Consider the following 11,788-nt stretch of genomic DNA (forward strand, 5'->3'; position numbering starts at 1 on the left):
AGGTTGGTCTCAAACTCCTGACCTCATGTAATTCACCTGCCTCGGCCTCCCAAAGTGTTGGGATTACAGGTGTGAGCCACTGCACCTGGCCGGGTCCATATAACCACCTTAACAGTCTCTCTTTCTCTTTTTTTTTTTTAGATGGGGTCTCGCTCTATTACCCAGGCTGAAGGGCAGTGTCACAAATATGGTTTACTGCAGCCTCAACCTCCTGGGCTCAGGTGATCCTCCTGCCTCAGTCTCCAGTGTAGCCAGGACCACAGATATGTGCTACCATGCGCTGCTAAATTTTTGGGTTTTTTTGTAGAGACAAGGTCCACTTTTTTGCCTAGGCTGGTTTCGAACTACTGGCCTTAAGTGATCCTCCCACCTTGGCCTCCCAAAGTGCTGGGATTACAGGCATGAGCCACTGGGCCCAGCCCATTCTCTCTCTCTCTCTCTTTTTTTTTTTTTTTTTTTAAAGAGACAGGGTCTCGCTCTGTTGCCCAGCATGGAGTACAGTGGCACGATCCACAATCATGGCTCACTGCATCCTTGAATGCCCAGGTTCAGGGAATCCTCTCAGCTGGGATTACAGGGGCAGGCCACCAGGCCCAGCTAAATTCTCTAAATTCAGTGATTTGTGTACTTGCTCCTTTAGACTGGTAGCTCTCCAAGGACAAATCTTGCAGGTGTTTCAACTTTTTATCCCCAACTCTTGGCTTAGCACTAAGATGCTAATAAATGTGAATTAATACATAAACCACAGTTACCCCCACCATCATTGGCAGAGGGGCTGAAGACACCTCCAGACACTCTCTCCACCCCAAAACCAAGCCCGCCCAGACAGCGGATACTGGGATCTTGCTCCTAGGGCCTGGGAACCTGGAAACACAGCTCCAGCCAGGGGCCCACCAGGATGGGAAACAGGGCTTGTTCTTCAGCCTCTCCCTGAGCCTGGCCTCTATAGGGCTGCCGACCTGTCCGGAGTCTTTCTGGCCGCCTCTTTGTGTGTCTTTCTCTTTGTCTCTGCCTGTTTCGCTCACTATCGTCTTTTGTTCCTCTGCTTCTGGGCCTGTTACTCTCCAGGCTCCCAGCCGCTTACTGCTCCTCGGACTCTGCGTCAATGACTTTATCTCTTATCCGTTTCTACGTCTCTTTGTCTCTAGCGGCCAATCTTTGGCTCCCCTTATTTTTGGTCAGCCGCTGTCCCTCGGTCTCTCTCTGCCTTTGCGTCCTCTGTGACAGGGCTCTGATGTGAGTCTCTGGCTCACGGTCTCTGTTCCGGGCCCCAGGTCTGATTCCATCTCTCCAGCAGCATTTACCCGGTGTCTGCCTCTAGCCTCTGCTCCTGCCTCGGTCTCCCCAGCCCAGCCCCCATTCCATCCCCACCCCCACCCCGGGCCCTCGGCCTCTCGGACCAGCCCCGCTTTGTTTCCCACGTCTCGGCGCCTCGCCCCGCCCCGTCTGGGGTCTCCGCCGCCCTTTGTCTGCCTTGGTCTCTCCCCCACCCCTTTCCCCGGGTCCGTCTTTGGATCCCTCTTTCTTTGTCTCTCCCAGGTCGGAGTGGCTGGCGCTGTCAGCCGGCCCGGGAGGTCGGCGCGGGTGGCTGGAGACACACAGCTACAATTACGAAGAGCCTCGGGCCTCACCACCCAGCTGCAGCTCAGGAGGCACACGGTTAATACCACCGAGTTCGGGCCGCCGGCCTCGGCTTAGAGTAGCCCCTGGGCCGCACGCTGCCGCCCGCCGGCCACAGAGCTACCGCCGACGCGGGCGACCCCCACAGGCGCGCAGCTCCTCCAAGGTCCTAGAGCGGCTCCGTGCGGCCCCGCGCTTCCGCTTCCCGTCCCCGCCCCCGGTGGCCGCCCCCGGGACGCCTGGGTCCGAGCCCGCTCCCGGCTTGGCGCGGAGCCTGCATCCCGGAGCCGCTGGCGGCTCGGGCGCCTGCACCCCGCTGAGGAGCTCCGGAGGGCGCCGGGGTGGCGGAGCCGGAGGCGGCCGGCAAGGCGAGAGCGGCGGCTGCGCGCCGGGAGGAGCAGCAGGTGCAGGGGCGGCCGGCGGCGCGGGCGGGGGGCACCGGGAGCCGCGCCCGTACCTGGGACCCGACGCCGCCCGGTGCCCGCGCTGGCCGGCAGAGGGCAGCGGCAGGGCGCCGCGGGCCACACATGGCTGCGTGACCGCGGGATGCTGTCTGTCCCCTTGCTCAGGGCGGCGTGCCGGCGATGGAGCGCGCGGTAGAGCCTTGGGGCCCGGATCTCCACCGCCCGGAGGAGAGGGAGCCACTGAGAGGCGCCCGCACAGGTGAGGGCCTCGGCCATGCGCCGCCACGGACAGGTAACGGCCGGTGGGGACTGCGATGCTTGGCTGTGGCCGGCCGAGATCCTGGAAGATCGGACGTGAGCTGTGCCTCTGGGGAGATAGGGGGAGGGGAGCTTTCGGAGCACCAACTGTGCGCCAGGCCGGGAGGGGCTCTTCACGGCCTCTGTCCCCTCCCTCACGGCCTTCCTCATCCTTACTGCCTCTGCCCTACTTCAGGCTTCATTCTGTTTTATCCTGGCAATTGCAGTAGCCTCCTCTCTGCCCCTTTCTCTCCACTGATGCATTCTCTCGCCAGCTTGATCTAAGTCCAGATATAATCCTGTGTCTCTTCTGGAAAACCTTCCCTAGCGTCCCCCTGTCTCCTAATTAAAAGCCTTAGCTAGTGTCCAATCCAAACCGTGCGTGCTCAGGTTAGTCCCAACATCCTTTGACACCTTATCTTCCATTCCACTCCATTATTTTCTCTTCGCTCTGCCGTAATGCCGGTTCCTATTTCCTTATCTCCTATCTCTCTTGTGACAACATAGTTATTCTAGTTATTCTGAACCCACAATTATAACCATTGATACTTTAATCTTATCTCTCCTACCACCCTAAGCTTCTTGAGGAAGGGATGTGTGCCTGGGTCCTCTCAGGTACACACAGGATAACTGATGTAATAAATTACCGAATGGGCTAATATAATAAGATACAATAATAATAGCAAATACCAAGTTTTCCAAATAGACAATATAATGTAGGGATTAACACGGGCTTGAGTGTCAGACAGACCTTAGTTAGACACCACGCTTTGCTACTTTTTTTTTTTTTTTTTTTTTTTTGGCGACAGGGTCTCACTGTGTCACCCAGGCTAGAGTGGCACAATCACAGCTCACTGCAGCCTCCACCTCCTGGGCTCAAGTGATCCTCCTACCTCAGCCTCCCAGTAGCTGGGACTACAGGTGTGCACCACCATGCCCAGCTAATTTTTGTATTTTTTTTTGTAGAGATAGGGTCTCACCATGTTGCCCAGGCTGGTTTCTAACTCCTGGGCTTAAGTGATCCACCCACCTCGGCCTCCCAAAGTGCTAGGATTACAGGTGTGAGCCACCCTGCTGGCCTGGCTTTGCTACTTTCTAACCTTTATAACCTCCAGCAAAAGGACTTAAATTCTCTGAGTCTTTCCATGCCTGTAATATGGGGATAGTCATAGTGTTATAGTATTGTTTGCAAGTGTTTAATACTAATGCTGAGTTTGGTGAATGACATACATTAAGGGCACAGTAAAAAGAAGTTTTTATTGAGAGGCACAGATAGTAAGTGCACCAGAGGTTGAGAGGACAGAGAGATTGGGGTTCCTGTGACCACAGATTGTCAAGGGAGTCTTCCTGGAGAGGTTGCTGTCAAAGATAAGTACCGAGCCAAAGGGGAGGGTCTACAACTTCCTTTTCTTTCCTCAGGTCTAGGGAGTGAGAACGTGATTTCTCAGCCGAATGAGTTTGAACATACCCCACAGGAAGATGACTTGGGGTTCAAGGAAGAAGATTTGGCTCCAGATCATGAAGTAGGAAATGCCTCTCTCAAACCTGAAGGCATCCAGAACTGGGATGACTTATGGGTCCAGAGAGAGGGTCTAGGAAAGCCTCAGCCTCGGGACAGAGGCCCCCGGCTCCTGGGTGAACCACGCTGGGGCCAGGCTAGTAGTGATCGGGCCGCTGTGTGTGGTGAGTGTGGCAAGAGCTTCAGGCAGATGTCAGATCTGGTGAAGCACCAGCGGACCCACACAGGGGAGAAACCCTACAAGTGTGGGGTCTGTGGCAAGGGCTTTGGGGATAGCTCTGCCCGGATCAAACACCAGCGGACTCATAGTGGGGAGAAGCCCTATAGAGCCCGGCCACCAGCCCAGGGTCCCCCAAAGATTCCTCGGTCCCGGATCCCTGCTGGTGAGCGCCCCACTATCTGTGGTGAATGTGGCAAGAGCTTCCGGCAGAGTTCTGACCTGGTGAAACACCAGCGGACACACACTGGTGAGAAGCCCTACAAGTGTGGCATATGTGGCAAGGGCTTTGGCGACAGTTCCGCCCGCATCAAGCACCAGCGGACACACCGGGGGGAGCAGCCCCCCCGACCAGTGGTGCCCCGACGGCAGCCATCTCGGGCAGCCACGGCAGCTACCCAGGGACCGAAGGCCCAGGACAAGCCATATATCTGCACTGATTGCGGCAAGAGGTTTGTGCTCAGCTGCAGCCTCCTGAGTCACCAGCGCAGTCACTTGGGGCCCAAGCCCTTTGGCTGTGATGTGTGTGGAAAGGAGTTTGCCCGGGGATCCGACCTGGTGAAGCACCTGCGGGTGCACACGGGTGAGAAGCCCTACCTCTGCCCAGAGTGCGGCAAAGGTTTCGCGGACAGCTCCGCCCGAGTCAAACACCTCCGCACCCACAGTGGCGAGAGGCCCCATGCCTGCCCGGAATGCGACCGTACCTTCAGCCTCAGCTCCACCCTTCTTCGCCACCGCCTCACTCACATGGAGCCCCAGGACTTCAGCTTCCCAGGCTATCCCCTAGCCGCTCTGATCCCCAGCCCACCCCCACCTCCTCTGGGCACCAGCCCCCCGCTGACACCTCGAAGTCCCTCACACTCGGGTGAGCCTTTTGGCCTGCCTGGCTTGGAGCCAGAGCCTGGGGGCCCACAGGCTGGGGAGCCACCCCCACCACTGGCGGGCGACAAGCCCCACAAGTGCCCTGAGTGTGGCAAGGGCTTCCGCCGAAGCTCCGACCTGGTGAAACACCATCGTGTGCACACAGGGGAGAAACCCTACCTCTGTCCTGAATGCGGCAAGGGTTTTGCTGACAGCTCAGCCCGAGTCAAGCACCTCCGCACCCACCGTGGTGAACGGGCCCGGCCACCACCACCATCCACTCTGCTGCGGCCACATAACCCACCTGGCCCAGTACCCATGGCCCCTCGACCCCGAGTTCGGGCCCAGCCTTCTGGACCCAGCCAGCCCCACGTGTGTGGCTTCTGTGGGAAGGAGTTCCCCCGGAGCTCAGATCTGGTCAAACACAGGCGTACACACACGGGGGAGAAGCCATACAAGTGTGCAGAGTGTGGCAAGGGTTTTGGTGACAGTTCTGCCCGCATCAAGCACCAGCGTGGGCACCTGGTCCTGAGGCCCTTTGGGATAGGGGATGGTAGGGCAAGGCCCCTCAAGCAGGAGGCAGCAACAGGACTGGAATGACGCGGTCCAGGGAGGGTGGAGGCCCAGGAGACCAAAGGGAGGGGCTCTGCCGGTTAGCAGAGAAGAAAGGGCCTGGGAGGTGGTGGGAGGGAGAAGGAAGGGAAGAAAGGGGAGGAAGAATAGATAGAAATAGGGATTGGAGACAGTAACCTTGAAGCTCAGGAAACTGTCCTGGCTGGGCTCAGTCAGGACCTTGCCAGGATGGGCTGTACCCCTGGCTTCTAGAGGACTGCCTAGCACACAGTAGGCATTCAATACTTGTTGAATAAATAAACTGGCTTTCACCTAAGGACTCAACCCTAAATTCCTGCTGCCTCATCTGTTAAGAACTGACACTTTCCCCTTGGTGGGCAGGTAGTACACACCTGTAATCCCAGCAGTTTGGGAGGCTGAGGTGGGAGAATCACTTGAGGCCAAAAGTTTGAGGCTGCAGTGAGCTGATTGCACCACTGATGCCTCCCAACCTTGCTCTGGGAGACCAATGCCTGAACCAGGGTTTGTTTACCTTCTGAGCTGCAGAGATGGGGCTTCTGGAATTTAAGGTAACAGGATGAGGCAGGGGTATCTTGATCATCCGGATGGGGCAAATACTGCTGTGTGGCATGGTGGTACCTACCCCTATGGAGGGGCACTCTTGGACAGAGCCCAGACCTTTGTGCCCTGGAGGGAGCCAACCCACCCTGACACGGAGACACTGGCAGAATAGACCAGAGACAGAAGGTGCTCTCATGGTATCCAGCCTGGATGCCAAGCCCAAGTCCTGGTGGATAGCAGAGGCCAGCTGTTTGGGGAAAGGGCAGGACGCTCTGAGGCCTGGCAGCCACATTTCCATGTGTCTTTTTACCAATAAACGGCTTCTCTTCTGAGGCTTGGACAGTGTGTGTGTACACACAGGCATGAAAAAGGTGGAGAGGGGTCTCTGCGCGCAAAACTCAGACTGTAAATTTTGTGTGGTTCCCTTGCTCTCTGAGCCCATTAAATAAAAAGGTTGTCTTGGCGTAGTCAGCGGCTTTCTAGCTCCGACGTCTGGTTCAAAAACGGCCGCCAGCTCCATCAGCCGATGCCCCAGGCCTGAGGTCTGGCTGCCCGCAGGCACCACCTACGCCACAGCATCCAGCGCGACCCTTAAAAGGAAAACCGCGCGGCGCTGCAGAGACAAGGCAGCAAGGAGGAGGAAGAGGGGGCGTGTGGGGGGCGTTGTTGCTATGGCGACGGCTGTCGGCGGGAGGCAGCCCACAGGTCTGGAACCGGCGTGGAAAGCCCGGACGCCGGCGCGCCGCCCACCGGGACCTGGGAAACCCGACACCCGAGACCCTTTTTATGCGTCGGGAAATGAGTCATTCGGCTGCACAGCCTAAAGGGAGGGCAAACGGTGCCCCTTCACCCCCAGAAAAGCCCGCCGGATTTCCCGGCGCCCCGCGGGGCCTGGGAAGCAGGTCTGCAATCCCTAGCGTTTTCACAACCACTGGCCTGATCGGCCAGGGATTAAAGAAAAAAGAAGTCCAGGGCGGTTCTCCCCGCTAAACAATGAAGGCAACGAAGTACAGGGTCGCAAGTTCCCGCCCCCGGCTCTCCCCGATCTCCGTGCGGGAAGAATCCCTGGACGGGTTCTCGCGAGATCGTAAGCACTGGCCTGGCTTCCCTAGAAACCGACCAGGGCTGGCTGCAGTGCGGCTCCTCCCGCTCCGCCCGCCCTTTCCAAATTGATGCGCTCTCAAAACCCTAGAACCCTGCGTTCAGGGCTGGGGATCTTGATGGCCTGAGCGGAGCCCTTTGGGGCTTCTGGAAGTTCCTTCTTGCTGGTTTTGCTAGCTCCCTACCCTACCAGTGTGCCCTCCAAGACGACCTGCAGTGAACTTTCTTTTCTTTTTTTTTGAGACGGAGTCTCGCTCTGTCGCCCAGGCTGGAGTGCAGTGGCGCGATCTTGGCTCACTGCAACCTCCGCCTCCCGGGTTCAAGCGATTCTCCTGCCTCAGCCTCCTGAGTAGCTGGGATTACAGGCGCGCTACCAAGCCCGGCTAATTTTTGTATTTTTAGTAGAGACGGAGTTTCACCATGTTTGTCAGGCTGGTCTCGAACTCCGGACTTCGTGATCCGCCCGCCTCAGCCTTCCAAAGTGCTGGGATTACAGGCGTGAGCCACCGCGCCTGGCCACTTTCTTTTCTTGATTTCTTTCTTTTTCTTTTTTCTTTTTTTCTCAAGACAGGGTCTCACTCACTCTGTCGCCCAGGCTGGAGTGCAGTGGCAGGATCTTCGGCTCACTGCAACCTCCGCTCGGGTTCAAGCGATTCTCCTGCCTCAGCCTCCCTAGTAGCTGGGATTACAGGCGTCCGCCACCGCGCCTGGCTAATTTTTTTATTTTTAGTAGAGACGGGGTTTCACCATGTTGGCCAGGCTGGTCTCAAACTCCTGACCTTAGGTGATCTGCCCGCCTCGGCCTCCCAAAGTGCTAGGATTTATAGGCATGAGCCACCGTGCCTTGCCTGCTTTCTAAAATTACATCTGGCCATGTCACTCCCCCATTGAAACCCCACTGGATCTCCACATGCTGTCCCCAAAGCCTAACTTTCATTGGCACTCAAGCCCTTCCATTTGTGTAGTTTCAGCCCTGGGCTCCTTAAATGTCGTTTCTTTTACTTGGAATGCTCCTCCACCACTACCCACCCCTTGTTAATCTCCTCTGTCAAAACACCGCAAGCACTATTTCCTCCAAGAAGCCTACTCTGACCCTCCAGTCTGGGTTAGTTAACAGTCCCCTTCTCTGAGCAACCCGTCTCTGAGCACCTAACACATGAAGAGCTTCTTGAGGATAGTTACTCACTCAACAGCTGCACCTATTGTGTGCTGCATACTGGGATAGAAAGATAAACAAGACAAAGTCCCTGACCTGTTTTTATGCGGGAGATAGACATTGAACAAATAATTACAAGTGAGGTGAGAAATGTCCAGCAAACCTATGAGCTGGAAAGAATCCTCTGTGATCCAAAGGCCTTTCCAGGCCAGGTGTGGCTCAGGCCTGTCATCCCAGCATTTTGGGAGGTTGAGGCAGGAGGCCAGGAGGCCAGGAGTTCGAGACCAGCCTGGGCAACATAGTGAGACCTCTCTACAAAAAATACAAAAATTAGGTGGAATGCACCTGTAGTCCCAGCAACTCAGGAGGCTGAGGTGGGAGGATCGCTTGGCCCCAGGAAGTTGAGGCTGCAGTGAGCCATGATCATGCCACTGCACTCCATCCTGGGCAAAAGAGCGAGATCCTGTCTCCAAAAAACAAAAACGACCCCCGCCACCACCAGAAAATACTGTAGTCCCAGCTACTCGGGAGGCTTGAGGCAGGAGGATCGCTTGCGCCTGGGAAGTCAAGGTTGCGGTGAGCTGTGACTGCAAACTGCACTCCAGCCTGGGGGACGGAGTGAGACCTTGTCTCAAAATATATATATATATTTCCACAAACTACTGCCTCCTTGCCAATCTGGCAAAGTCCCACTCATCTTTAGTTTTTGTTTGCTTGTTTTTTTTACAGATGAGCTCTCACTATATTGCCCAGGCTGGAATACAGTAGCTATTCACAGGCACATAGTGCACTATAGCCTTGAACCCCTGGGCTCCAGCAGTCCTCCTGCCTCAGCCTCCTAAGTAACTGGGACCATAGGTGTGCGTCACCACACCTGACACCCACTCATCTTTCAAGGTCCTTCACAGTTACCTTCTCAGTGAGACCAGCACGAAATACCTAATACCCCCGAAAGAGTGGTTCACTTACCCCACTCTTCTCCTGCTAGAACACCCTATTATCCTTTTCTTATATCACTTATACTGTATATTTAGAGATCTATTTTAAATCAGAAGCTTCTTTTTTTTTTTTTTTTTTTTTTTTTTGAGACAGAGTCTCACTTTGTCACCCAGGCTGGAGTGCAGCATGCAATATTGGCTCACTGCAGCCTCAACCTCCCAGGTTCAAGTGCTCCTCCTGCCTCAGCCGCACAAGTATCTGGGACTACAGGCACGTGCACCATTATGCTCAGCTAATTTTCTTTTTTTGGTGATTTTTGTACAGACGGGGTTTCACCACATTTCCCAGGCTTGTCTCCAACTCCTGAGCTCAAGCAATCCACCTGCCTCAACCTCCCAAGGTGCTAGGATTACAGGTGAGAGCCACCACGCCCAGCCCACAAGCTGCTTCTTCTTCTTCTTCTTCTTCTTCTTTTCTTCTTCTTCCTCTTCCTCTTCTTCGTCTTCTTCCTCCTTCTCCTTCTTCTTTTTTTTTAAAGACAGGGTCTTGCTCTGTTGCCCAGGCTGGAGTGCAGTGGCGCAATCTCAGCTTACTGCAACCTCCACCTCCTGGGTTCAAGCGATTCTCATGCTTTAGCCTCCCAAGTAGCTGGGATTACAGGCGTGTGCCACCATGCCCAGCTAATTTTTGTATTTTTAGTAAAGACAGGGTTTCGCCATGTTGGCCAGACTGGTCTTGAACTCCTGACCTCAAGCGACTACCCACTTTGGACTCCCAAAGTGTTGGTATTACAGGTATGGGCCATTGCTCCTGGCCCCAAAAACTTCTTTTTTTTTTTTTTGAGACAGAGTTTAAGCAATTCTCCTGCCTCAGCCTCCCAAGTAGCTGGGACTATAGACATGCGCCACCACACTAGGCTAATTTTTGTATTTTTAGTAGAGATGGGGTGTTGGCCAGGCTGGTCTCGAACTCCTGACCTCAGGTGATCCACCTGCCTCAGCCTCCCAAAGTGCTGCGATTATAGGTGTGACCACCGCGCATGGCCCAAAAACTTCTTTACTAGACTATGAGATCCTCAAGAACATGAACTAGATCGTATTGCAAGTAGATACCTGTACATGGTTGCAGGGCAAATCGATGGAGCCCTTTACCTTCTTTTTCCAAGTTCCTATTTAAAACAGCAGGAGGCTCCTTCCAGTAGGGACTTTCACTGCCAGAGACAGGCTCCCGGCTGAGTCTCCTCACTGATTCTCTCTTAATCAGAGCGAGATGCCTTGCTTTCACTAGAGGTTGGGTTCTGGCCAAGTTTACCCTCTGCCTACCTCTCCTACATCTCCCTTGCTACATTTCCCCTTGTTCACTCCCTTGGATGCTCAGATCCAGCAACACAAGTCTTCTTCCTATTCCTCAAACACACAAGCTTCTGCCTCAAGGCCTCTGCAGTTCAGTCTCAAACACTCTTCTTCCAGATTTTCAAATGGCTAACTCTTTCTCATCGTTCAAGGTTCATCTCAAATATTGTATCCAGGCTGGGCGCGGTGGCTCACGCCTATAATCCCAGCACTTTGGGAGGCCGAAGCGGGTGGATCACTTGAGGTCAGGAGTTCGAGACCAGCCTGGCTCACATAGTGAAACCCCCTTCTCTACTGAAAATACAAAAAATTAGCCAGGCATGGTGGCAGGCACCTGTAATCCTAGCTACTCGGGAGGCTGAGGCAGGAGAATTGAACCCGGGAGGCAGAGGTTGCAGTGAGCCAAGATTGCGCCACTGTCCACCAGCCAGGGCGACAGCTGGAGACTCTGTCTCAAACAAACAAACAAAATATTGTATCCAGGCTGGGCATGGTGGCTCATTCCTGTAATCCCAGCACTTTGGGAGGCCAAGGCAGGCAGATCACTTGAGGTCAGGAGTTCAAGACCAGCCTGGCTAACACGGTGAAACCCTGTCTCTACTAAAAATACAAAAAAAATTAGCTGGGCGTGGTGATGGGCGCCTATAGTCCCAGCTACTTGGGAGGCTGAGGCAGGAGAATGGTGTGAACCTGGGAGGCAGAGCTTGCGGTGAGCCGAGATCGCACCACTGCACTCCAGCCTGGGAGACGGAGCAAGACTCCGCCTCAAAAAAAAAAAAAAAAATTAGCTGAGTGTATGGCGCGCACCTGTAATCTCAGCTACTCGGGAGGCGGAGGCAGGAGAATCCCTTGAACCCGGGAGGTGGAGGTTGCAGTGAGCTGAGATCATGCCACTGCACTCCAGCCTGGGTGATAGAATGAGACTCCATCTCAAAAAAAAAAAAAAAAATTGTATCCTGAGACACCTTCCCTGCCTGCATTAAAGAAGCCCCTGTTACCATAGCCGCTCCCTGTTGGATCATCTTGTCAGATTTCCCTCGTTGCACCTATCATTATCTGATATTATCTTCCTCTTTACATGTGTACATTTTTTTGCACCCTTAGTAGTATCACAAGAGCCACTATTTTTATCTGTTTTGTTCACTACTACATCCCCCATACCTAGAATGGTGACGGGTATATAGGACT

At 54.6% G+C, this 11,788-nt stretch overlaps 1 protein-coding gene across 3 annotated transcripts; it reads left to right on the forward strand.

Moving 5' to 3' along the window:
* Nucleotides 1–1,387: 1,387 nt before the first annotated feature.
* Nucleotides 1,388–6,519, forward strand: ZNF48 (zinc finger protein 48). Of its 3 annotated transcripts, none has more exons than XM_009430651.4 (3): nucleotides 1,388–2,024; nucleotides 2,190–2,283; nucleotides 3,741–6,519. In XM_009430651.4, exons 2-3 carry the CDS (start codon nucleotides 2,205–2,207, stop codon nucleotides 5,516–5,518), a joined length of 1,857 nt encoding a protein of 618 aa, XP_009428926.1. In that variant the 5' UTR covers nucleotides 1,388–2,024; nucleotides 2,190–2,204; the 3' UTR covers nucleotides 5,519–6,519. The 3 variants fall into 3 exon arrangements, with proteins under 3 accessions (XP_009428926.1, XP_016784308.1, XP_063653152.1); XM_016928819.3 differs by having other exon boundaries at nucleotides 1,388–1,988; XM_063797082.1 differs by having other exon boundaries at nucleotides 1,388–1,659.
* The last annotated feature ends 5,269 nt before the right edge of the window (nucleotides 6,520–11,788 follow it).

The sequence above is a fragment of the Pan troglodytes genome, chromosome 18, assembly GCF_028858775.2.
Source record: "Pan troglodytes isolate AG18354 chromosome 18, NHGRI_mPanTro3-v2.0_pri, whole genome shotgun sequence".
In the NCBI taxonomy this organism is placed as follows: Eukaryota; Metazoa; Chordata; class Mammalia; order Primates; family Hominidae; genus Pan; species Pan troglodytes.

Bases quoted from the DNA above. Each gene is read 5' to 3' on its own strand.
- ZNF48 (XM_009430651.4), top strand. From the start codon at position 2,205: ATGGAGCGCGCGGTAGAGCCTTGGGGCCCGGATCTCCACCGCCCGGAG. The intron at 2,284-3,740 runs GTGAGGGCCTCG...TTCTTTCCTCAG, and splicing joins ACTGAGAGGCGCCCGCACAG to GTCTAGGGAGTGAGAACGTG.